Here is a 24,422-nt window from a genome sequence, read left to right on the forward strand (position 1 = left end):
ATTGATTTAGAAGATGTCACTAAGGATCACAAAGGACCCCAAATTCTGGTGCATAATTTCCACCCTTGCCTTAGGGTCTGTGGCATGAACCCACCAGTTGATGTAATTACCATTCCCCCCACCAGCACACCCCTCCTGCTAAGCAGCACACTCAGCTCTCAGCCTCCATTATGTTATTTAGGCCTCACCACAGCTCGTGAGGTGAATGACATTGTCACCATTTTGCAGAGGAGGAGACATGTTTGGCAAAGTGAGAGCCCACACCCAAGCCCGCTCTATAAGCTGCACCCGCTGCCTCTCCTCCCAGCACCACTGTTACCCCCTCCTTCTTACTCTGCATGCCGGGGGACACCAGAGCATGACCCATTAGAGGACAGACCCCGACCTCACGGAGCACCAGAAGGCTGACCCCCATCCCCGCCAAGGGCCGCAGGACTCGGGCCATCTGCCAGGACAGCGTGCCAGGCCCTACCTGATCCTCTCTCTCCTCTTGTTTTAGGACAAACAGATGGATTTCTGTTGGGATCCTTGGCAGGTCAGTGCACTGTGTGTCCCCCAGTCTAGCCAGCCCCGGCTGACATCCCCATCCCTCTATCCTTTGTGCCCAGCCCAGGCACACAGTCCTGCTGGCCCTGGGGGAAAGGACTCTGATGAAACAGTGGGTGGGGGTGGTCCTGTGGGAGTTGGTAGGATCTCCCTGACTTGAGCTGCCCTGTCCCTGCCCACTGGCCAGAGGACCTGGTGGTCTGGGAGACGGGATGGGTGGGACTGGAGGGATGTAGGCCAGCAGCCTGGCCCACCCTGCTCACTCCTCCTGCCCCTTCCTCCAGAGGTGCTTCCAGACCACCAACGGCTACCTGTCCGACTCCAGGTCCTGCCCCAGCAACTACAACGTGGCAGCCCTGGCCACCTCGTCCCTTGTGGGTAGGTTCTGGCTGCAACTCTCCTGCCCTTGGAGAATGCACAGTCCCACCGTAGACCCTGGCTGTGGGAAGGGCACAGCTGAGTTGCAGGTGGGAGGACGGCAGCTCTGTTGGATTCTCCATTTTCTAAATGCCAGAGTCCATGCTAGGTTATGCGGGTCACGGGGGGACCAGTGGCTCAGGGTTCTGTTTCCACGAGTTAAACTGCTGGGTTCTCAAGAAGCTCTGCGGGGGTGGGGCAGAGTTTTTCAGATGTCTGTCTGGCATGGTCTCCCTGCCTCTCTGCCAGTCACATCACCTTAGTTCAGGTTCCCTGGAGGCAGAGCCTGACATGGCCTGACTGTGCAGGTGATTCCCTGGAGACTGGCCCTCAAGAGAAGCGAGCAGACAGCGGGGGGGGCAGAGGGGGCTGGGGAAGGGGCTCAGCAGGAGTCTAGCCCTGCCCACCTGGTCCCACTGGGAGCGTGGGAGCATGAATAGTACCCCAGAATTGATGGGGCTAGACTTTATATTCCCCCATTGCTGCCTCACTGGCTGCCCCTGGGGAGGACTCCGCAGCCTCCCGGCATCTCCAGGTGAGGAGGCTCCCAGGAGCTCAGGGTGGTTCTCCAGATAAGGGTGTGAGCTGACAGCAGCAGCACCTGAAGCAGCTGGGCATGGGCTCCCAGGCCAGTAGAGGGGGTTTCGGTGGCCACCACAGCATCAGGTGGCCCCAGCACTAAATCCCACCCAGCTCCCCTGAGGCCCCTGGGGCCCTCCCTCCCCACGATGGCCTGTGCCTTTCCTCCATCTCCAGCACCTTCCTCCACCTCAACTGCCCTTCAAGGGCCACTTGAACCCCCACTTCCTACAAAACATCCTCTCCAATTGCCAACACTCACCAACTAAGTGGGTGGGAGAGAGAGTCTCCACTTTCTTCCACACTCCCATCTTTCCTGTTTTCCCCACTCTCTTTTTTTTTTTTTTTTTGTAGCCCGGGCTCGAGTGCAGTGGCCGGATCTCAGCTCACTCTCGGGTTTACGCCATTCTCCTGCCTCAGCCTCCGGAGTAGCTGGGACTACAGGCGCCCGCCACCTCGCCCGGCTAGTTTTTTGTATTTTTAGTAGAGACGGGGTTTCACCGTGTTAGCCAGGATGGTCTCGATCTCCTGACCTCGTGATCCGCCCGCCTCGGCCTCCCAAAGTGCTGGGATTACAGGCTTGAGCCACCGCGCCCAGCCAGTTTTCCCCACTCTCTAATTACCTTTGTGGATACTCCTCCTACTTAAATATTGCCATTCCTCACATCACATCATGGCTTCCGGGACCTGGGTGACTCCCAGATCTGTTCTCAGCTTTGGTTAATGGTGATGCTGGCCCATTCCTGGCAGCCCCCTCTCCATTTTACATATCCAACAGCTCTACTCCCAAAGCCCCCGACCCCTCCTCTCTGTCTGCCCAGCCTTTGCCATGTCTGTTGCTGGGTCCCTGCAGTAACCCCTAATCCTCCAACTGGGGTGTCTTTCTAAACAGCTGTGCTAATTGCTCACTGTCTTGCTCATTACTCTGCTGGGGCTCCCCACTGCACAGGAACGTGAGCCCTCCACCTTATTCTCCCCAACCCTGTTCTGGCCCTGATCAGCTCCCAGCTTCTCCTATCACCCAGTCCTAGTGTGGACCCCATGTCTCACCCCAGCTACTCCTGAGCTCACACCAGACTCTTCCATGCCTTCATCCTCTCTCATCACTGAAAAAGCCTCCGGTCTTGCCTCCAAATGTTCAAACCCAACCCACCTTCAAATTTCAATCCCAGGTCCCCTCTTCCAGGAAGCCTTCCCTGCCTGCTCTACCCACCCAGCTCTCACCTTCAGCAGAGCTGGCAGGCTACAGAGATGCTCTCTCAGAATGTGTTTAATGGATCATGGAGAAAGCTGGGGGCTCATGAGTGGTCCTTGGGTGGATCTCCTTGGGCGGAAGGGTCTGAACTTAGAAAGGGAGTGAGGGTGTGGGCGATCTGGGGAAGAAGCACCCAGTGGGTGGGAACATGGACTAGCAGTAGGATGCTGGGAGGAAATGCGGATGCCTGTGGGTGGGGGCATTGAGGGGAGGGGGCCGCAGAGCTCAAAGGGCTCAGGGCAGGAGAAGGAGGCTTCGGAGGGCATGAGGAATTAGATGGGTATAGGCCCTTGGGGAGGTGTGGGGCACTGATGGAGACTGTGGCACACTGACGGAATATGGGATACAGGCCACCAGGTGGGCCTGAGGCATGGAGGCCAGGCCCTGGGCTGGGTCTTGTGTCAGGACAGTCGCCCAGATGCCCTCCATGCCCCAGGGGTGGTGCAGAGCATCAAGGACCACATCACAAAGCCCACGGCCATGGCCCGAGGCCGAGTGGCCCACCTCATCGAGTGGAAGGGCTGGAGTGCCCAACGGGCGGGCTGGGAGCTGTCCCCAGCTGAGGACGAGCATTACTGCTGCCTCCCGGACGAGCTGCGTGAGGCCCGCTTTGCTGCAGGTCAGTGAGGAGGGGGACTGGCCAGAGCTCTGTGGGGGTGAAGCTGGGACCTTGGGGGGCCCAGATCAGTGCATGGACATTCTCTGGGCAGGAAACAATAATGGCATAGGGTGGGGGGCTATTAAGTGAACATTCTTGACCGCTGGGGCGTGGATGGGCAGCGCTGAGAGGCGGCCACCCTCCAGCTTGTCCTGGAGCAGCTCTATCAGGCACTGAGACTGTCCCCACCCATCCCCCACTGAGCCAGATCTCGCTGTCCCGGCAGGGGTCGCTGAGCAGTTTGCCATCACAGAGGCCACATTGAGCGCTTGGTCCTCGCTGGACGACGAGGAACTGCACCCCGAGAACAGCCCCCAGGGCATCGTCCAGCTCCAAGGTACAGCCTAGGAGGTGCGGGGGTGGGGGTGGGCAGAGCGGAGCTGAGGCTGGATGCCTGCCCACCACCAAATGCAGTGTGACCTCGGCCAAGCCCCTTCCTTTTCTCAGCCTAAGTTTCTTCATCTGTAAAATGCGGCAGTGATCCTGGCCCTGCCCATTGCCCGGCAGTGCCAGGAGCAGGAAGGAGAGAATGAGCACAGTGGGGGCGGGAATCGAGTGCTTATCGCACTGAGGGCTGTGCACGAGGCATCTCCCGGAATCCTCACAGCAGCCCTAGGGAGGGGGTCCTGTCGTCCCCATTTTACAAATAAGGAAACAGAGGCACTCAGAGGTTCAGAAACTTACTCCAAATGACACAGTTAGAAGCGTCAGAGCCGGATCTGAAACTTAGCACCAGACACAAGCAACCGCCTTTCTAGAAGCCCAGGTTACTATAGAGGGCTTCAGGGAGCCTTGGCCCTGGGGGAAGCCTGCGCTTAATCCTCCCTGACAGATGGAGAGGGACGGGGAGGGGACAGAGGCCCAGGGGAGCACTGGTTGTCCCAGTTCTCAGAGAGCACAGGCTGGCGCCAAGCCCACTCTTGACTCCTCTGTTTACTGCCTCGAGGAGGAACCTGGGGCTCAGAGGGTTTTGGTGATTTGACCAAGGTCACAACGCTCGCCAGAAGCTGGATTTGGAGGCAGGTCTTCTGCCCCTTGCCCTTTCTCACACCCCCAGAGAAGGCGAAGAGCCAGATTCGGGACTCCATTCCCCCGTCATCCCTTTGCTTTTCCAGATCTGGAGAGCATCTACCTTCAGGACAGCCTTCCCAGTGGCCCCTCGCAGGATGACAGCCTTCAGGCCTTCTCCTCGTCCAGCCTCTCCCCTGACAGCTGTCCCTCACTGGAGGAGCCCCCCAGCACCGCTGGCATCCCGCAGCCCCCCAGCCCAGAGCTGCAGCATCGGCGGCGGCGGCCCGGGCACCAAGGACCCGAGGATGGGACGCACCTACCAGGATCCCTTCCCTCCGTGGACAGCGGTTCCCTCTGGGAGGAGGAGGACGAGGTGTTCTATAACTGAGGCGGGGGCCGTGCTGGTCAGGCACCTGCTCACACCATGACGTCGCCTGGTGGGCAGTCCAGGCAAATCTGGATCCCGGGGTCCAGGGCAGGGCATCTCTTGACACCTCGGGTAGGCACAGGGCAGGTGTGGCAGGGATGGGGCCAGCGCTCATCATGGCCTCTCTGTGCCTCGGCAGACCTGCCCCAGCAGTGGCAGCCATAACCCCTCCCCCCTCATTACTTCACTCAGGTGGGCACCTTCCCCTGCAGGGTGTCTGCCCTCAGGGAACTCAAGGACTCTCAGAGACACCAGGGCAGCCTGGCCCAGAGGAGCAACAGCCAGGCCCCCAGGAGGACAGCCATGGAGAGAACTGAGACCCACTTAGAGGGGAGTCTGGGAACTCTGCCTGTACCTGGGGCTCAGTCCCTCCCCACTCTATCTGTGTGTCTACCCCCAAGCAAAAGTGGGGTGGCCACTTCTGGTAGCTAAGCACCTGCTCCCCGGCTGTCCTCACCAGGACATCTGTCTCTCTGGAGTGTTTGTCTGTCTGTCCCTCCCTCTCTGAACCTGCTTCCTCGGTGTCCCCTGCTCCTCGCCCCCGGGAGCCCACTCTCGTTCCTTGCAGCTCCCTCCCATCTCACTCAAGGTTCTCTGAGGACATTAAAGTGGTCGATTCACTCTGGATGACCTTGGCCTGGTCTCTGCTGGGAAGATGTGACCTTGGGCCCCTGGACGAAGTCCGGAGGGAGTCGGGGAATGTCCCTACTGCCAATGCTCACGTAGCTGGTCAACCTGCTCCCACCTAGCCAGAGAGGGCCCACGGAGGATGCCCAAGTCTCAGTGGACTCCCCAGGGAGTTACACTTGGGGACTCAGCTTTTTAAACTGTGGCTCAGCCAAGCAGGAGACTAGGGCTTAAGCGACACAGGGTCCTGCTTATCCATGAGGACAAGCATCATAGACCTGGTGGGAGACCCTCTCCCTGGCATCTCCCTGCCAAGAAGTGGAGCATGAGGAGGAGTCCAGGGGCCCGAGCCTGCAGTGTCCACGTGACCACGGGAAACTCACTCTGGGCCAGCACAGGTGAGGAGCTCCAGTCCCAGGCCAGCAACCTTGCAGCTGAGATGAGGGATGGACAGCGGCTCTGGGAACCAGCTTTATTTTTCTCAGGAGCTTCTCATTGGGAATCAGACAACCCCAGAGGGCATCTGTGCCTGCCCTTGGTGACAGCGTACTCCAATCTCATTATTCATTAATGTGATGGCCAGTCACTGAGCACCTGGCAGATACTGGTTTTCCATCATCTCACACTCAGCTCTGTCCAAGGTGGGATTTATCTTTCAAGGCAGGAGCCATCGTCACACCCAGGATGAGCCATCTTCTTCCCGGCTAGGTTAGAGTTGTCTGTTATGCCAAGGAATGGAGCTGGGTTGGAGTGGGGGTAAGGGGTGACAGGGAAAGAGAGGCAGGGTCTCAGCCCAACCTCAGTACCAGGCAGCTGGGGTGCCCTGTTTCATCTTGCTGGACTGGCTCACTTTGGGGCTGGTGGGTTTGTCAGGTTGGAAATTGCTTTCTTCATCTAGAACAGAGAAAGGGGGAGGGGGCTGGAGAGGGGATGTAGAGGAGGTTGACAGGACAACACCAGCATTTTTAGTCCTCTAAGGGTGGTTTCTGGCTGAATAGTAGAGCCCGTGCCACCCCATTGCACAGATGGGATCACTGAGGCAGAGAGGGGCAGGCTGGCCACTGGCCAGGAAACAAGATAGGGGAGCCAGGCCCAGTGGCCAATCTGGGCCAGGAAGAGGGACTCATCAGTATCCTCTGAATCCCCCCAGGTTTGGATGGGAGCATGCCGGTGTCCCCCCACCTCCCCAGCCTTCTCAGGCATGGGTCCCCTGCTTTGCTCTGCCCCTGGGACCCTGGTACCTCTACCCAGGACACGCAGCCCACAGCTCTGCCCCGCGATGTCACGAAGAGGGACTGAAGGTTCAACAGCTCAAAGAGGTTGTGTGCCTGGATGGGGGATTGTTAGGAAACACTGGAGGGTAGAAGGCACCCAGCCCACCCTCTGGCCCACTCTGCCAGGCCTCTGAGCCAGGAAGAGGGGCCGGGCCTGATGTGTGTGGGAGGCAAGAGATCCAGGCCTGCAATGTCCAGTGTGGCCACTGGGAGATGCCAGAGTCCATGCAAGGGTCTAGGCGAGACCACAGGTGAACAGGACCCAATATCCAGCACCCTCCAGCAGCACAGAGGTGACAGGACCATCTCCAGGTTTCCTGTGGGCCTCTGCCCCTTCCCCGCCCATGTGCCAGGCTCTGTCCTGAGTGGTTAAGTCTTTTGTGCAAGATCACACAGGGAGAATGTGGTGGACCTGAAACTGAAGTGCACGTGTGCCCTGGTTCAACTCCACTGTCTTTCCACCCAGATACTTAAACATTTGCCACTCTCCCACTTCCCTCATCTCTCTGCATCATCCCCGCAACCCTGGCAGTGAGGGGCAACAGGGCAGGAGCTGCTTTGCCCAGTCTGCTGATGAGGACACAGGCCCAGGAGGGGAAGGAAGCAGCATAAGGCGGGCGGGGGCGCGGGTTGGGAGGGGAGGCTGAAGCCTGAGCTCCTCATCAGCTCTTTCCCCACCCAGGGGCCTCATATGCCACACTCCCCAATTCTCCCTGTTACCTCATGCAGGGAAGTCTCCGGGGACAGCTTCAGGGTCACTGGTTCCGTGGGGCAGCCCCCAGCCAAGATGTCCTGGAGACACTGCTGGGAGTGGGGAAGGGTTACAGGGGAAGGGTTACAGGTGCAGGGCCAGCCTCTCCAGGATGCCTCTCTCAGACCACCTCTCCCTCAGGAGATCAGCAGGCCCCTCCTGTCCCAGCGCTGCTGACCGACCCCCACTCCTTCCCCACGCCCCTCAGGAGTACCCACCTGGTGTCCTGGAGCCCAGGAAAGAGGCTCAGCCTGGAGGGCCTGCACCAGCTGGGCCCTTCGCACGATGCCCACCAGGATCTGGGACTCTGGCAAGTGGAGAGGGAGAGGGAGGGAGGCGCATTAGGAGGAAACAGGAACTCACATTTACTGAGCACCTACTTAGCCAAGAACTGTCCTGGTGTTCCTATGGGGCTGTTGTAACTATTGTCTCCCATTATAAAGGACAGGAACTGAGGCTCAGAGACAGAGAGGCTAATTGTCTTGCCCCAGGTCATTCAGGTGTGGTAGCTGAGGGTGGCTGAGTGAGGCTACCAGGGGGCCAGGAGGGACCCTGGCCACCACTGAGATCCCCCACATTGCAAGGTCTCAAGACAGGAGCAAGCTGGGGACGCCAGCACGATGAAGTCTGTGTGTCAGGGCTGGGCTTTCTCCTTCGTTTCCCAAGAGGCTTCACATCTGGCGCAGCCCAGTGAAGGTGCGAACCCAGGAGGACCCTGTGTTCTGAGGTCCTACTGTGTGCTGGGGCCTTGGCAAGCTTCACTCTGGCCCTGGGGTATCAATGGCATTGTCAGATATTTAGTTTTGAGGGCCCAGCTTGGTGTTTTTGCTTTCTGTTGAGTGAAATAAAAACTTGACACTTAGACATGTAAATGTCCCCCTTCCCTTTTAAATGAACAATGAAGGCTATTTCTTGGGTAAGCAGTGGGGTCCCACAGCCTGGGCCTGTGTTGGTTGGAGCACTTTGCTATGGCTCTAAGGGTAAAAGAGGACTTTGTCTTCGAGGCTAATTCTTTCTTTGCTCCAGGAGGTGAAGATTCTTGGGGGGCTCATCTGAAAGCAAACATTTTCAGATGAGATATTTGGCATGTTCCACAGCATAATGCTAACAGTCTTCCAATTAGTGGGGAAAGAAGGGCCTAGCATTTGGAGTGAAAATGTCTGGCAATCATATACTCTCTTGATCCCTACTTTCAAGATGATGAAAATGCAGTACATAGAGCTTAAGTGGTATACTCACAGTTATTTAGCTCATAAGTGGCTTTATCCCTCTTGGGGTGGGCATAGGGGTGACCCCTATTGTACAGGTTGCTCACTGCACAAGGTGCCTACCCAAAGTGCAAGTGGAGACCAAAATCCAGCTGTGATGTGCTTGCCAGGTGTGCACCTTATCTCATTTGCACAGGGGGACACATGGGCTGACAGCAGACTTGAGTGAGCAGGGTTACCCCCCAACCCCACCTTATCTTCTGAATGCAGATACTGGAGTTGTACCCACAGGAAATGATGCTCTAGTTAAGCTTTCCGCAAGAAGCGGGTTCCATGCCTTTTAACAAGGGCCACCATGCTTTTGTCTTTAAGGAGATGTTTACCTTATGGCAACAGGGATTTGGGGGAGGGGTCTCATTTGGGGAATGCTTAAAGGGTGGCCTGTAGGGAAGCTTCCAGAAGACCCTAGTGGTGTCCCCATGCTCCTACCCCAGCAGCTACCCAGGAACTGCCTTACAAGCACCCAGCCGACTCTCTTTAGACATGTCAACCACCCCAGGGGAGGGTGGCCATGATTTCCATTTTACTAATGAGGAAACTGAGGCTCACGTGAAGTGACTTGCCCAAGGTCACACGGTTGGTTGCTAAGTCACAGAGCCTGGATGCAGATCCTGTCTGCCTGACAGGTCCAAGAAGGAGGCAGAGGGCATCCCCCACCCCCGACTTCCTCCTCCCTTCCGGCTGGCACCTGTGCTCTCCACCAGGGGATACTCGGCCATGTCTGTGGAGGTCACGACCTTGACCACCTCCTGCAGTGGTGTGTCCTTGGCCAGTGTGGTGATGCTGCGGTTCATGAAGTGCTCCACCCTCACGCAGTGGGAGCTGCAGGCAGAGGGGCTCCCATCAGGTCCCGGAGTCGGGGATGTGAGACCCAGGCCGACAAGGGGATCTGGGGGGAGCTTTGCTTGAACTGGGGACCCACGGCTCTGGAGTGTGGGCAGGGCCGGAGAGGTTCGTGGAATGAGGGATTCCTGGAATCCACGGTGGGAGGAAACCTGGGGACCACGTCACCGATGACCCAGTTCCTAATCCCAGCCCCCTGGACCCCCATGTCCCCCAGACCAGCTCCACTTTGTCCTGTTTTACCCAGCGGCCTTCCCTGGAAAATTTAATTTGAATAAAAAGTATATGCGGATGGGCGCGGTGGCTCACGCCTGTAATCCCAGCACCTTGGGAGGCCGAACCAGGTGGATCACTTGAGGCCAGGAATTCGAGACCAGCCTGGCCAACATGGTGAAACCCCGTCTCCACTAAAATTACAGAGATAATCTGGGCATGGTGGCACATGCCTAGTCTGAGCTACTTGGGAGGTTGAGGCAGGAGAATTGCTTGAACCTGGGAGGTGGAGTTTCAGTGACAGATTGTGCCACTGCACTCCAGCTTGTGTAACAGAGTGAGAAAGATTCCATCTAAAAAAAGAAAAAGGAAAAAAAAAAAAGTGTATGCCTCCACCAGGGAAAAACTTGAAAGTCTGGAAACCACTGTGGTAAGCAGCCCCGTTTTCCAGATGGGGAAACAGGTTCAGAGCAAGGCAGCAGCTTGCTTGTGTTTAGAGCGGGGCCTCGGACCCAGGGACTCTCAGAGCCTCCTTGGTCTGCTTCTCTGGCACCAGAAGCTGCTCTGGTCCTATCTGGTTGAGTGAAGACCTCAAAGCCCATTTCCATTCTCGTTCCACCTCCTGCTCCCAAAGTTCCAGTGAAGGCTGCAGAAGTGGAGAGAGGAGAGGGGACCCAGATCTGGTGCTGGAGCAAGACACGGCACCTCTCTGAGCCCCGGTTTCCTCAACCTGTACACGGGGCAATACTCATCCTCCTGCTGTGGAGCCCTGCTGACCCCTAGACAGACACTGAGGCCTCAAGGCCAACAACTTGTCCAAGGTCACCCGGGGCACTGGGGAGAATGGAGACCAGAGCACGGCTGTGTGTCAGCCCCTCCCAGCCCCCATGTCCAAGGTCAGCTGCGGTGGCATTTATTTTTGGAGGTGCCCTCCACTCCCAGCCCTACCTGGACACTATGACCCCCTTCAGCCAGCCTGAGGTGGGCACCGCTCACCCGATGTTGCGGCCTAGAATCCGTGGCAGGTATGGCAGCTTCTTGACAATGATGGTGCCATCGTAGAAGGAGGGCTGGCAGCTCTGTGCGATGGCGTTGGCTGCCAGCACCGCCATCAGCACGGGCAGTGCATGCACTATCTGGCCGGTCAGCTCAAAGGCCAGCAGAGCCGTGGAGATGGTGTGGGTCACAGCCCCTGAGAAGGCTGCAGCCCCTGCAAGGGCAGAGTCAGGCAGGGCAGCTGAGGCCAAGGGCCAGCCTCATGTGAGGGCAAAACTGGCATAGCTGCGACCAGGGGTAAGTGTGATTTGTAAGAGGTTACAGCCTGAGCACTGTGGCAAGTGCCCAGTGCCTGGGCTTGGTGAGAGGAGAGGGATAAGGGAGGCCACGGGGCTGGGGACGGGACAGGAACCAAGAGGGAGTGATGGGCCCCGGGGAATGGTGGGACTTAGGAGGGACAGACCCCCATGAGGGGTGCGGGGCTCACTGGGAGGCTCAGTGACGGCTCTGTGCCCTGTGGAGCCACCGGCCAATTCTCCAGGTCCAACCCAGCCCCACGATGCTGCCCACCCAGCAGGGTCCTGACTCACTCACCTGCCAGGGCATAGCCCCCAGGCATGATGGGATTGGTAATCCCTCCAGCCACGATGCCCTCAGGGAAGATGAAAGAGAGAGTCTCCCCAAAGAGGCGCCCGATGGCAGCTCCTGGCCACAGACTTAGGGTGAGGGGGAGCCAGGCTGACCCGGCCCCCACAACGCTCCATCCCTGAGGACCATCCTCAGTACCACCTGGGCAGGGTGAACCAGGAGCCACGGCCCTGCCCCAAGAACCCCAAAATTATCAGAACCTCAGGACTCCAGACTCACCATAGATGAAGATGGGCATGAAGTACCCGGCAGGGATGGGGATGGTGGTGGCCAGAATCAGCATCCAGAACTGTGGAAGTGGGGAGCCCGAGGCAGAGGTTAGAGGCCGCTAGGCAAGGCGTTGACCAGGGAGGACAGGACAGGGGACAGGGGAGTGTCCTAGAGAGAAAGAGGGTGCTGGCCATGCACCCATTACCAGAATCTGGCATTAGGGGAGGGTCCTCACCCTGAGAAATGCCCACTGTGTGCCTGGCACTGTGCCAGGTACATTCCTTTCTTCCTCCTCAGTCTTCCCAGTAACCACCCCATTTTAAAGATGAGAAGACTGAGGCCCAGAGAGCTGAAGTCACTTGCCCAGGACCATGCAGTGGGCAGGGGGCACATCAGGAAGTGTGGGTAGAAGGCCTGGGCTCCATGCCACCAGCTGCGAGGAGGCACCCCCTCCCCACCAGAGCTGGTCCTGGCTCTGTGCACACCTGGGACCAGAGGCCCACCTTCATAACCAGGAAGAAGGCAAGGGTCCCAAAGATGGTAAACTGCGGGTGGTACCATTCCCACCACAGGTGCTGGGGGTCAAGCTCTTCAGGCCAGGGTGGGCTGGAGTTCCGGGTCATCAGCCCCCAGGCATGGCTGTCGAACAGCGAGTCCAGATGCTGCTTCATGGACAGCTGTGGCAGGGCAGGTGGGAACTGGACATGAGGGGCCCCGAGTGGCAGACCCCAGCCGCTCCCGCACTGCCTAAGCCCGCCTGGAATCCTCCTCTGCCACTTCCCAGCAGGGGGCCTTGGGCAGGGCTCTGATCTCCCGGAGCTGTAATATCATGTATAAAATAATGCCTAGGCATCTCCATTATGGGGTATTGGGGGGAATTAAGTGAGATACACGCAAAGGGGGCAACAAATAGGACTTCCCCACTCCTGCCACCCCACTTAGGGCCCCTTACCCGAGAAGCTAGGAAGCGGCCTGCACTTGGCGGGTAGGTGATGGAGGCGAGAACCAAGACGGCCAGGGCAGAGTACACAGGCTTGCTGTAGGGGGTAGGTGAGCTCTAGGGCTGGCCCTTTCTTTCCTACATCCCCAGGAGAGGGAAGCAGGGTCTCGCGAACGCAGGACGGCGAGGCAAGGACCGGGAAGGAGGAAGAGCAGGAATGGGGGACATGAACTGGGCCAGCTCCAGGAGACAGCACCTGTGGGGTCAGCCCCACACTCCTGGGTATTTTTAGGGGTAGAGGCTGATAGGAGAATTGGGGCACAGGCACGCTGGGAGAGAGGACAGAGTGGGGCCAGACTCGGGCAGGGCTCATGCACCTGGGGCAGGAGGGCTTAGCCAATGCCACGGGCACACACGGTTTAAAGGGAGAGAGGGACTAAGAAGGGGTTAAAGGTCAGTGAGGGGGTTGGGGTTCACTGAGGGGGTATAGACTCAAGGAGATATGGGGATTAAATGGGGAGGTTTGAGACCAGTAAAGTAGGGGGGCAGTGACTGTGGGGACTTGTAGAGGGTGTTAGGGGCATGTGGGGCGTGGGCTGGGACGGGCTTTAGGGGCTCAGGTGGGGAGTGGAGCATTCTACATAAGGTTGGGAGTACGGGTGGCGGGGGGGCGCTTGCTGAGAGGTCCCCAGCCCCTAGCCCGGAGCCTACCTGGTGGCCAGTAGTTTGGAGCTGAACCGATTGCTCTTGATGAAGCCAAAGAAGATTCGCTGACAGAAGAGGTAAGCGCAGCTCAGGATGCCGCAGAGACCCCTGAGGAGCATGGAGATAGGAGTCTAGAGCCTGACCCCAGTGCCAGGGGCCGCAGTCCAGGCCTGGAGGGAATGCCTTGTTGGACTCTCAGGGGCCCAAGGCACCCACTCACCCCAGTATCACAAAAAAGAAGATCTCCGGCAGGTCGAAGGGAATGTCCACCCGGAAACTGGTCTTGTAGAGGGAGGCGATGGTCTCTGGGGAAGGAGAGCAGTGGGGAGCCGAGATGGCGCTCCCACCCCACCCGAACACAAGTCCCAGACTAACAGCCCAGGGTGGAGGGGGTGCCAGGTCCTGACCCGGAATGTGTGTCCTGGCATTCCAGGCCCCCACAACCAGGCTCCTGCCTCCCTGCCCAGCCTCATCCCTTCTACCTTCAGGGCTCCTGCCCTTCATGTTCAGCACAGGTCAGCCCCTTCCATCCTCCCAGAGTGGTGGGAACAGGGAGGAGGAAAAAGAGGGAGAGAGAGGGAAGGGAAGAGCAAGGGGTGTACACAGGGGAGAAGGGAGGGCCACTTTGCCCCAGCACCCAGGGAGGGCCAGGGTCAGGCAGCCCAGGGGGCTCACCCTGCTCGCTATTGAAGACCGCCAGGAGCCGGAACATGAAGGCCCCGCAGGTGGCCGCAAAGAAGCCCCTCCAGTAATCCCAGACAGAGAAGTGGGAAGACATGACCTCGATGCTGAACAGGACGCCTGGGAGCGACACTGATCTCAGGTGGGTCCCCCACCCCCACCCACCTGTGGCTGTAGGGCCCCCTCCCCATGTCACCTCCTCCCTGACCCGTCTGTCCTGCTGTGCTACAGCCCGGACAGGGACAGACAGGAGGGGAGGGCAGGGCATGTGCCCTGGGCGAGGAGGAGCCAGCTGCCCAGAGAACCATCCAGCCTGGAATGCAGGTGTGCGTCCTCTCACGATTGGGTGAGGATGGTTGCGATCTCCATTTTATAGAGGAGTAAGCCGGGCTCAGAGAGGCCAGCGGGCCAGGGTCACACGTGGATTCCAAACCCAAGTCTGTGTAATGTTACCCTCAAGCCTCTCAGCACCTCCAATCATGTCACCCCCCGGTGGGGTGCGGTGGCTATACCCAAGGAGGGGCTGAAGTAAGAACTAGAATGAGACCCACCCCCTCCTCCAGGCTCTCAGCTGGGCCCAGGGAACCCAGGGAGTGAGGGGAGGAGTTTGAGGGACCCGGGGGCGGGGCATGAGGGCGTCTCACCGCTGAAGGGAGCTCCAAAGACTGTGGCCACGCCCACTGCCGCACCTGCCACCAACATTTCGTTTTGCTTGCTCTTGTTCTAGTGGGATCCGAGTCCGGGGCTCAGCATCAGCGCCCTCCCTCCCCACTCCCATTCCTCTAAGGAAGCCCCCGAGTCCCTAACCTCAGGCTCCCCGACAGTCGTGGTGCGCACACGGCCCAGGTAGGCAGCCATCATCACAGACAGGTGCACGAAAGGGCCCTGCAGAGGGAAGGGTGGGCCCAGGGCCCAGGTGAGGGCAGCACAGACAGCCTCACCCAGAGGCAGCATGGCTTCCTCACCACACCCCCTCCTCCCTCTCTCCAACCCCCAGGGCTGTCCTCAGGTGGCTTTTGTCACACTCTGGGGACCTGTCCTGGCTCTTCCCCCAAGACTGAGCTTCTCAAAGGCAGGGACAAGCCCAAGTCCCCTCTGACCCAGCTTTGGTAGGGTGATGGGGGTGAGGCTGGGGTGGCTGGGGTGGGTAGGGTGGTTGGGGTGCCCTCACCCCTGCCCATACCACTTTGCCCAGGAAGAGGGTGCTGCCACAGGCCAGGGTGCAACACATGCCCACCACCTTGGCCCCAAAGTTCTTGATATCCAGGTAGTCCTCCAAGACCACACCCGACAAGATGGTCTTCACCTCCGGGATTCCAGAACCTTGGCGGGGGTGGGCAGGGCCAGGAGAGGGACAATCTCTAGATTAAAAATCTCAACACTCTACCGCGAAGTGTTTTCAAATTACGATCTCGCCAGATCAGCAGAACCCTCTGAAGTTAGGATTATTTTCCTTTGGGGACAGGGTCTTGCTCTGTTGGCCAGGCTGGAATACAGTGGTAGGATCATAGCTCACGGCAGCCTCAGATGCCAGGGCTCAAGTTATCCTCCCGTGTCAGCCTCCTGAATAGCTGGGACTATAGGTGGAGACCACTTCGCCCGCCTTACTTTTTTAAAGAGATGGAGTCTGGCTATGGTGCCCGGGCTGCTCTAGAACTCCTGACCTCAAGTGATCTGTCCGCTTCTGCCTCCCAAAGTGTTGGGATTACAGGCGTGAGCCAGTGTGCCCAGCTGGGTTAGGATTCCTTTGTTTGTTTGTTTGTTTGTTTGTTTGTTTGTTTGTTTCAGACAGGGGTCTCACTCTATCACCCAGACTGGAGTACAGTGGTGCAAACACGGCTCAGTGCAGGATCGAATTCCCCGGCTAAAGCAATGCTTCCGCCTCAGCCTCCTGAGTAGCTCGGACCACGGGCACATGCAATCACGCCCAGCTGATTTTTTTCTATTTGTTGTAGAGACAGGATCTCCCTGTGTTGCCCAGGCTGGTCTCAAACTCTAGGCAAAAAGTGATCCTTCTGCCTCAGCCTCCTAAATTGCTGGGATTACAGGCATGAGTCACCTCATCCAGCCTAGGGTAAGGTCCTTAAACTCATTTAGCAGATTTGGACGCTGAGCGTCACAGACGGAATGTGAGTTGCTTACATTCCTCCCGCCAGACCTGGCAGAAAGCTGTGGTAGGATAGGGGAAGCCTGGATGAAATCTCAGGCCACCACTGAGTGAGCCTTGAGCTCCCCTCTGCTAGCCTGGAGCTGGAGGCCGGGCTGAGCGGCCAGGTGGAGCTGTGCCTCCTCCACCAGCTCCTCCCAGGCTTCACAGAAGAACCTCCCACCAGGCCTCCCATCAAGTCCCAGAGGAGCCCCTGGAAAGCGGGTAGGGCCAGCAGTGACCCAGAGGTCAAGATCTGGCCTTCTTCCTGTGTCCCTTCAGGCAAGCAACATGACTCTTCCGGGCCTTTGTCTGAGAAATGAGGCTGCCGCTTCCCGACTCCCCCCATCAGAAGCCCCCTGGGATCTGAGAAGGTTTTGGCCAGTGGGGACTGGCGTGGTGACCATGGACTCACCTCCAGAGGAAGGTGTGATGCTTTGGGAGAAGCCCGAGGAGAAAGAGACGAGGGCCACAGGGTACACAGTCCAGGAGAGATACCGGAGCAGGTGACTGTCCCCAATCTCTCCGTACAGCCACTCATGCGCTGGGGACAGCTGTGTATCAGGAGCCACCCATAGCCTCTGCAGCCCTTGGGGCTAGACACTGTGGTGCCCACTTACTGACCAGAAATGGAGTCACAAAGAGGGAAGAACCAGGCCACCCAGTGAGGGGCAGACCCCCAAGAAGAGGCAGGAGTATGACCCTGGGTCCATATCCCAGGTTTACCACTGCCTAGCTGAGTGACCGTGGGCAAGTCACTCAGCCTCTCTGAGCCTCAGTTTCCCCATCTGTCAAGTGGGCTAGTGATGGGCTCTCCCTCACAGGCTCATTGAAGACTAAAGAGGGCCACTGAGATCTAAATGACACAGGTGTGAAGCACCAAACACCTGCTTGTAGGTGTAGTAGGTCCTGCTTCTGGCAGCTGAGGGTCTCCAGAGAAAGTGTCTTAGACCCTTCCTGGCCCACACCCCCTCTTCCAGGGAGGCCTCAGGGTGGAGGCAGGCTGCTGAGGGAGCGGGGGTTGGGAAGGAAGCTCCAAGCTTAGTGTTATAGGGAAGTGCCCCCACTCCCACCCCAGGCATGGAGGAGGGAAGGAGAAGGAACGGGGTGGCTGGAAGAGGAGGCAGAGAGGTCAGAGGAGGAAGCGCTCTTGGGAACATTCAGGCCTCTCTCCCTTTGTTCAAATGAGATAACTGAGGCCCAGAGAGGGGCAGGAGCCTGCCCAGGATCACACAGCAAGTCAGGAGTAAAGCCAGGACCAGATCCCCACCCAGAGCCCACCTCCCACCTCTGCTACACCTGGCGACATCCACCTGGCATCCCCAGAGCGAGCTCAGGATCCCTTGGCCCAGAGCAGCACCTGCCATGGAGGGGTTACCTTGGACAATACTCCCGACAGCCAAGTCCACGGCATAGCTGACCAGGGCCATGAGCACCCCGAGGGTCATCAGGAAGTACCAGTCCTCGCCCAGGCGGAACAGCTTCTGCTTCAGCCACTCCAGGCCACCTGGGGCAGGGCGGGGGGTCATGGCACAGGGTGGGGCAAGAGGCACAGACAATCCCATCCTAGGAGGCCTGCTGGGTTCCAGGCAGGGAGGCTGGGGCAGTGGGGTGGAGCTTGGTGGTGACTCTGGGGTAGTCCTGAGGGGGACCTGCCTCACATAAGTAGCCGGGCAGGATTTGTGGCAGGCAACAGTGGTGACACAGTGGGTGCCAGGACTGCTGCTCCTGCCGCAAGGCCTTTGACCTGCCCAACCTCTGCATCCCTGCCTGTACTTGGAGGTTCCTGGGGCACAGGGAGTGTGGAGGAAGCTGGTAGCTACAGCTTTCACCTGTATCCCCACAGAGTCCGTAGCTGAGAGAGCACCAGGGTCTAGCAGACTCCTGTGTGTCCCAGGGCCTGTGGTACAGGTATCCTCTGGGTCCACAGCAATGCCCCTGGCCAGCTGGCTACCACCCCAGCCTGGGAGCTGGCCCTCACTGGCTGTGGGCACCAGCCCCTGGGGCTGCACTTAGCCTCCTTCTGGAGCACCTACTTGCTCTGCCCTGTAGCTGAGGGGACAGTCAGGTTTCAAAGTGAACAAGGCACATGGGGTTCCAAGGAAAGGTGCCAAGTGCAGATTGCCCCAGCCCCTTGCTGTGGCCCCAGCTGTCCCAGCAGCTAACCCCCACGTCCCCTCACTGGCACAGGTAGGTGAGGGAGAGGCCTGGGTGGAGGATGGGCACAGTGACCAGGCCTTGGGCTATATCTCCCGAAAGGCAGAGGGCAGATGCCTGACCCATCTGACCCACAGACAGTGGGACAGACAGACCCCTTCTCTCCCTGCCTCCCAGGAGACTTTGGGCAGTGAGGTCCTGGACAAACGCCAGGAGGAGGGTGGCTCCTGGGCAGGGAGGTGGGGTGGGAGCTGGGCAGGAGTGATGTCCTGAGTGGTTCTCCAGGGGGAAGGGAAGAGGACCTGGCTCTCACCTCGGACGCCTCGGCGGATGCGGGGACACGGGCCCCACAGCTCCTGCAGAGTCACAGGGTCCCCTGAGGAGCCCTCATGCAGCCCCACCAACTCCTCCATCAGGCCCCTGGGGAAGCAGATAGAGGGAGGGACCCGGGTGAGCTGCTGCACGTCCTCGCTCTGCCTCTAGGCCCTTCCAGTGCTCTCTCCACCAAATCAAGAGGAAGGATTGTGCTTTTGTGTGTGTGTGTGTGTGTGTGAAGTTACCACACTAGGTCTGTGTGTGCCCTCATCCCTGAGGTTCCGTCACTGAGGGTGTGTACCTGTGTGTGTCATTTTGCAGGATGGGGGTGGGATTCCTAGATGTCCCCCCGTGTCTAGCTGCAGACTGGGCACAGGCCGGAGCCTAAGCCCTGCTCAGAGCCCCTTCCCCTTCTGTGGCCGCTGCTCCCACCCTTCTGGGTCGCTTGGCGCTTCCACTGCTGGAAGCAGTCTCTGCCCAGGGCTGTGACTCTCTCACTGCAGGGTCCCATGAATGGCTCTGACTCTCCCTGTCCACCGCTGAGCACCCCCCACCCCAGCCCAGGCCACAGAGGCAGGAAAACCCCAGGCCCAGAAGGAGATCCCTCCAGGGCCACAGTGAGGTGCTGGCTTCTGCCCCTACCACCCCACACTCCGCCCTGCCTGCCTGGCCCTGGGAGGCCCCAGCTCCTTGCAGCGACCCCTCACCTGTCAGTCCTCCTGCTGTGACTGAGCTGGCCCTCTTCTCACAGAGCCTCCAGCTCCCCTGCACCTGGACAGGTGTGTGTTCCAACAATCAACATCCTCCCCCCTTTGCTGCCGGGCCCAGGGTTTATGGCGAACACTTAGAATGTCCTTGAAAACCGACCAGAACTGCCCAGGCCGGAGTGGAGCAGAGCAGAGCTGCCAAGAGGGAGGGGAGCAGGAGCCTCTCCACCCACCACAGCGGCACAGAGGGTGGTGCCCGGCCGTCCTCAGGCTCCTGGGTGCTGCTGGACAGGGGCTGGGGAGGGGGAGCTCACACACACAGCAGGACAGCGAGGGGTCATCTGCCAGGGCTGAGACTCAGGGCCCAGAAGTCTCAGAACTGGACGTGAAAGGTTTGGAAAAGCACAGAGGGAGAGGGGAGGAGGCTGGGCAGGGAAGGAGAAGGCAGGCCGGCAAAGGTGAGTGGGGTCAGCATGACCACAGCCTCCCTGTGTGCCAGGTAGAGAGTCAGCCTTCCCCAGATTAATTACCCTGAGTGCCCACGGAAATCCCACGAGGCAGGCAGTGTGATCCCGTTGTAGAGAAATGGCGTCTCAGGGAGGCGAGGCTGCCTGTCCAAGATCACAGAGGCCGAGGCAGAACCGGGATTCCCTGCCCAGGTTTACCAGGCTCCAAAGCCTGCAGGCTGTGCCGCACGGTCCCGTCCTGATGAGCCATCTTGTCCAGGGCTGGCGAGGAGGCCGACACCTGGGGCAAGGCAGTGAATTGGGGTCAGGAACTTGGACTTGATCCTTGTGTCCAGACCCTCCAGGCTCAGGAAATGCCTCTCAAAGCACACGTCCAAAGGCCAGCGGCTCTGTCTGGGGACTTCTGGGTAATTCCACAGACTTTGTCCTACCCTAACAGAAGATGGGAGCACAGGTGTGAGGGGACATGGCAAGGAACAAGCACATGCTACGTGTCAGGAGCTTCTGATCTGCAACTCAAGTCCTCCTCCCCACACCCTGTGAATGGGGAGAGCATCGCCATTTTGTAGATGATCAGAGAGGTAGGTCACTCATCCAAGGTCACACAGCAGAGGCTGAACCCAGCCCTCCACTGTGCAACTCTTTCCCTGCCCCAATCTCCTCTGCTCCTGAGGCTGAACCAGGGCAATGGTTGAGCACAAAACAGAAGAGTTGTGTCTGATGCCACTTTTGGGCAAGAGGTTGGGGGCAATTGCCTCCACTCCTACCAGACAGAGCCACCCTCTGAATAACATGATGGCCCTTGAATGATTGTTAAAATCTGGGACCCTGGGCTACCCTCTGCCTCTAGATGCCAGTCAAGTCAAATCAAAATCGAAAGTGTGTGTTGTAGGAGGTAGGACCCGAGCCCCCCTTCACCTTGGCCACCCCGACCTGTTGACTCTGCACAGCACCAGAACTGGCTGCCCTGTTGACATCCTAATCCCCAGTGTCTGGTCTGGGGCAGCTGCTGGCTACGGTCCCACAGCCGGCACCGCACATTCGTATCCACCCTCACCCCTCAGCCCTGTGAGCACCAGGAGGCCGAGAAGAGCACAGCCAGGGGGCGCAGGACCCAGTGCAGGTCCCTCCCAAACCCACTGCCTCCACATCAGCCCTAATTTCTCCCCTTACACATCACTTGCCTGGCAGCAGTAGCGGGGGCTCAGTAGAGTGACAGCAGGGGAGAACCCAGTGCGGCTCTGTGACCCTAACGCCATCACCTCTGTTTCCTCCTCTGTCAAATGAACTGAGCCTGACACCTGGGTCTCTGTCTCATGACAGGATAAGGGTGGGAGTCGGGCGCCCAGGACCCCCACAGCCCCCTCGCCTCAGAGCAGCTGAGGACAGGGGATGGGGGACAGGGCATCCTGAAAGATACAGGGCGGGTATCGGTGGCAGTGGGGCGGTGCAGAGAACCCACATGCAGAGGTCACTGAGTCCCCACACTACTTTGCAGCCCGGCAGGTGACATGAAGCAGGGTCCCTTGCCCTGCTTTTATTCCAACAGTTACACCCCCACTGTCAGGTGCCTAGGAGGGGAGGGAGGCTCTGGTTATTCCTGACTTCCCAGAGGAACTGTGGGGACAGCTGGGGAGCTAGCAGATCCCCCATCTCCCACCACTCCCCAAGACACAGGCCTTACCAGCTCCCCCCCACAGCCCCTTCCCATGCCTTACCTGGTCCCGCTGTCTTCAGCGAGAGGGGAAGGGGTTGGAAGAGTGAGGAGTGCTGGGGGTTCTTTAGGAACACCAGGCTCCCAGAGTCCGAAGGTGGCTCCAGACACCCCAAAGGTTCCAGGCAGTCTCTGACTGGGACCAGCTCCAGGTGGAGGGGATCTGAGTGTTTCCTCAGTGACCACGTCCCTTCCCCTTCACTTGGCCACCCCATGCCAGGCGCCTTGGGGTCCCAGCCCAGGTGGACTGGCCTGTGAGCTGAGGACCCACCAAGCACGGGACAGAGGCCAGAGAGGAAGAGACGCCTGCTAAAGTCATCCCGAGAGGCTGGGGCTGACACAGCCCTCTGCACATCCGATGAGAAGAGATGCTGGAGGGAAACAGCGGTCATGACAAGGTTCTGAAAAGACAGGAGATGCGGGGCCGGGCACAGTGGCTCATGCCTGTAATCCCAGCACTTTGGGAGGCCGAGGCCAGCAGATCACCTGAGACCAGGAGCTTGAGACCAGCCTGGCCAACTTGGCGAAGCCCCATCTCTACCATAAATACAAAAATTAGCTAGGCAGGTGGTGCACACCTGTAATCCCAGCTACTTGGGAGACTGAGGCAGGAGAATCCCCTGAACCCGGGAGGCAGAGTTTGCAGTGAGCTGAGATCGTGCCACTGCACTCCAGCCTGGGTGTGATTCCTTCTCAAAAAAACTAACAAAACAAAAAGATTTAAAAAAAACAAAAGAAGACGCTTGGGCTGCTGGGGTGCTGACAGCCCGACCCAGTGGTAAGGGGACAGAGGGGAGAGATTGCGGGAGAAAGTCCTGAGCCCAGGAGATGTGGCAGCAAGTGTGATGCTGGCGAGATGCTTCCAGGCTGATGGAGCGGAGAGGGCACAGTGATGCTGCAGCAGAGAAAGCAAGGCCCCGGAGGGGCGGGCAGGGACGGGAGCCAGTCCGGGATGGATGGGCAAGAAGGTCTTGGGTGCAGCAGAAACAGCTCTTCCTTTGTTGCAGAACGGAAAGGAGGTGATGTGAGTGAAGGCGCAGGCAGGGTGGTGATTTGGGGTAGAAAGAATTTAAAAAAGAAAAAAAAAGGAATTCTCAGTCTAGATATATTTGGAAGATGTCGCTCAGGGTCACTAGAGGCCCCACATCCTGGTGCATAATTTCCACCCTTGCTCCAGGGTCTGTGGCATGAACCCACTGGATGATATAATTACCTTCTCCCCAGCGACCCTCACCTCCCGCTAAGCACCACACTCAGCTCTTAGCCTCCGTTACGTTATTTAGGCCTCACCACAACTCGTGAGGTGAATGACATTGTCGCCATTTTGCAGAGGAGGAGACATGTTCAGAGCTGTTAGGAATAAGCTAGGGATACCAGCTGGGAAACGGCAAAGTCAGAGCCCACACCCAAGCCTGCTCTATAAGCTGCACCCGCTGCCTCTCCTCCCAGCACCACTGTTGTCTCTTCCTTCTTACTCTGCATGCCAGGGGACACCAGAGCATGACCCATGAGAGGGCAGACCCCGACCTCACAGAGCACCAGAAGGCTGACCCCCATCCCCGCCCAGGGCCGCAGGACTCGGGCCATGTGCCAGGACAGCGTGCCAGGCCCTGCCTGGTCCTCTCTCTCCTCTTGTTTTAGGACAAACAGATGGATTTCTGTTGGGATCCTTGGCAGGTCAGTGCACTTGTGTGTCCCCCAGTCTAGCCAGCCCCAGTTGACACCATCGCCCCTCTATCCCCTGTGCCCAGCCCAGGCACACAGTTCCACCAGCCCTAAGACAAGAATCTGATGCAACAGTGGGTGGGGGTGGTCCTGTGGGAGTTGGTAGAATCTTTCTGGCTTTAGTTGCCCTGTCCTTGCCCACTGGCCAGAGGACCTGGTGGGCTGGGAGACGGGATGGGTGGGACTGGAGGGATGTCTGGCCAGTAGCCTGGCCCACCCTGCTCACTCCTCCTGCCCCTTCCTCCAGAGGTGCTTCCAGACCACCAACGGCTACCTGTCCGACTCCAGGTCCTGCCCCAGCAACTACAACGTGGCAGCCCTGGCCACCTCGTCCCTTGTGGGTAGGTTCTGGCTGCAACTCTCCTGCCCTTGGAGAATGCACGGTCCCACCCTAGACCCTGGCTGTGGGAAGGGCACAGCTGAGTTGCAGGTGGGAAGACGGCAGCCCTGTTGGATTCTTCATTTGCTAAATGCCAGAGTCCCATTTTCTAAATGCCAGCCCTGCTGGATTCTCCATTTCTAAATGCCACAGGTCACCGGGGGACCAGTGGCTCAGGCTTCTGCTTCCACGAGTTAAACTGCTGGGTTCTCAATAAGCTCTGCGGGGGTGGGGCAGAGTTTTTCAGATGGCTGTCTGGCATGGCCTCCCTGCCTCTCCGCCAGTCACATCACCTTAATCCAGGTTCCCTGGAGGCAGAGCCTGACATAGGCATGACTGTGCAGGTGATTCCCTGGAGACTGGCCCTCAAGAGAAACCAGCAGTCAGCGGGGGAGGCAGAGCGCGCTGGGAAGGGGCTCAGCAGGAGTCTAGCCCTGCCCACCTGGTCCCACCGCAGCTTGGGAGCATGAATAGCACCCCAAAATTGATGGCACGCTATGGCAAGAGGCTAGACTCTTTTTATTTTATTTTATTTTATTTTATTTTATTTTATTTTAGAGAGACAGAGTGTCACTCCGTCATCCAGGCTGGAGTGCAGTGGTGTGATCTTGGCTCACCACAACCTCCGCCTCCCGAGATCAAGCAATTCTCCTGCCTCAGCTGCCCAAGTAGCTGGGATTACAGGTGTGCGCCACTACACCCAGCTAATTTTTGTATTCTTAGTAGAGACAGGCTTTCACCATGTTGACCAGACTGGTCTTGA

At 58.5% G+C, this 24,422-nt stretch overlaps 3 protein-coding genes across 3 annotated transcripts in view; 2 read left to right on the plus strand and 1 right to left on the minus strand.

Annotated features, from left to right (window-relative positions):
- The window catches only part of FAM131C (family with sequence similarity 131, member C), a 6,984-nt gene extending 1,464 nt beyond the window's left edge, over positions 1 to 5,520 (plus strand). The window contains exons 3-7 of the mRNA XM_011993953.1: positions 500 to 535; positions 831 to 924; positions 3,234 to 3,416; positions 3,682 to 3,792; positions 4,571 to 5,520. Coding sequence (XP_011849343.1) covers positions 500 to 535; positions 831 to 924; positions 3,234 to 3,416; positions 3,682 to 3,792; positions 4,571 to 4,854 — 708 coding nt within the window. The 3' untranslated portion in view covers positions 4,855 to 5,520. The remainder of the gene's footprint in view (positions 1 to 499; positions 536 to 830; positions 925 to 3,233; positions 3,417 to 3,681; positions 3,793 to 4,570) is intronic.
- Positions 5,521 to 5,978: 458 nt separating this feature from the next.
- On the minus strand, positions 5,979 to 19,518 carry CLCNKB (chloride channel, voltage-sensitive Kb). The gene is made up of 20 exons (XM_011993954.1): positions 19,375 to 19,518; positions 18,666 to 18,772; positions 17,574 to 17,702; positions 16,611 to 16,739; positions 15,233 to 15,372; positions 14,857 to 14,934; positions 14,694 to 14,772; positions 14,044 to 14,169; positions 13,589 to 13,673; positions 13,375 to 13,476; positions 12,676 to 12,760; positions 12,227 to 12,400; positions 11,733 to 11,802; positions 11,460 to 11,570; positions 10,866 to 11,079; positions 9,502 to 9,635; positions 7,764 to 7,852; positions 7,515 to 7,598; positions 6,762 to 6,848; positions 5,979 to 6,414 (listed from the first exon to the last, which is right to left on the minus strand). The coding sequence occupies exons 2-20, from the start codon at positions 18,763 to 18,765 to the stop codon at positions 6,367 to 6,369; spliced, it is 2,064 nt and encodes a 687-aa protein (XP_011849344.1). The 5' UTR covers positions 18,766 to 18,772; positions 19,375 to 19,518; the 3' UTR covers positions 5,979 to 6,366.
- Positions 19,519 to 23,055: 3,537 nt separating this feature from the next.
- LOC105549433 (protein FAM131C-like) overlaps positions 23,056 to 24,422 on the plus strand; it is a 5,759-nt gene continuing 4,392 nt past the window's right edge. Inside the window, exons 1-3 of the mRNA XM_011993982.1 lie at positions 23,056 to 23,142; positions 23,197 to 23,232; positions 23,528 to 23,621. Of these exons, the coding sequence (XP_011849372.1) occupies positions 23,056 to 23,142; positions 23,197 to 23,232; positions 23,528 to 23,621 (217 nt within the window). The remainder of the gene's footprint in view (positions 23,143 to 23,196; positions 23,233 to 23,527; positions 23,622 to 24,422) is intronic.

Source organism: Mandrillus leucophaeus, unplaced genomic scaffold (assembly GCF_000951045.1).
Source record: "Mandrillus leucophaeus isolate KB7577 unplaced genomic scaffold, Mleu.le_1.0 Scaffold439, whole genome shotgun sequence".
NCBI classification, from domain to species: Eukaryota; Metazoa; Chordata; class Mammalia; order Primates; family Cercopithecidae; genus Mandrillus; species Mandrillus leucophaeus.

Excerpts from the sequence above, each read along its gene's own strand:
- CLCNKB (XM_011993954.1), bottom strand. The coding sequence starts at position 18,765 with ATGGAGGAGTTGGTGGGGCTGCATGAGGGCTCCTCAGGGGACCCTGTG. Across the intron at positions 17,703-18,665 it reads CATCCGCCGAGGCGTCCGAG|GTGGCCTGGAGTGGCTGAAG; the intron begins GTGAGAGCCAGG and ends GCCCTGCCCCAG. Across the intron at positions 16,740-17,573 it reads TGTCGGGAGTATTGTCCAAG|CGCATGAGTGGCTGTACGGA; the intron begins GTAACCCCTCCA and ends AGCTGTCCCCAG.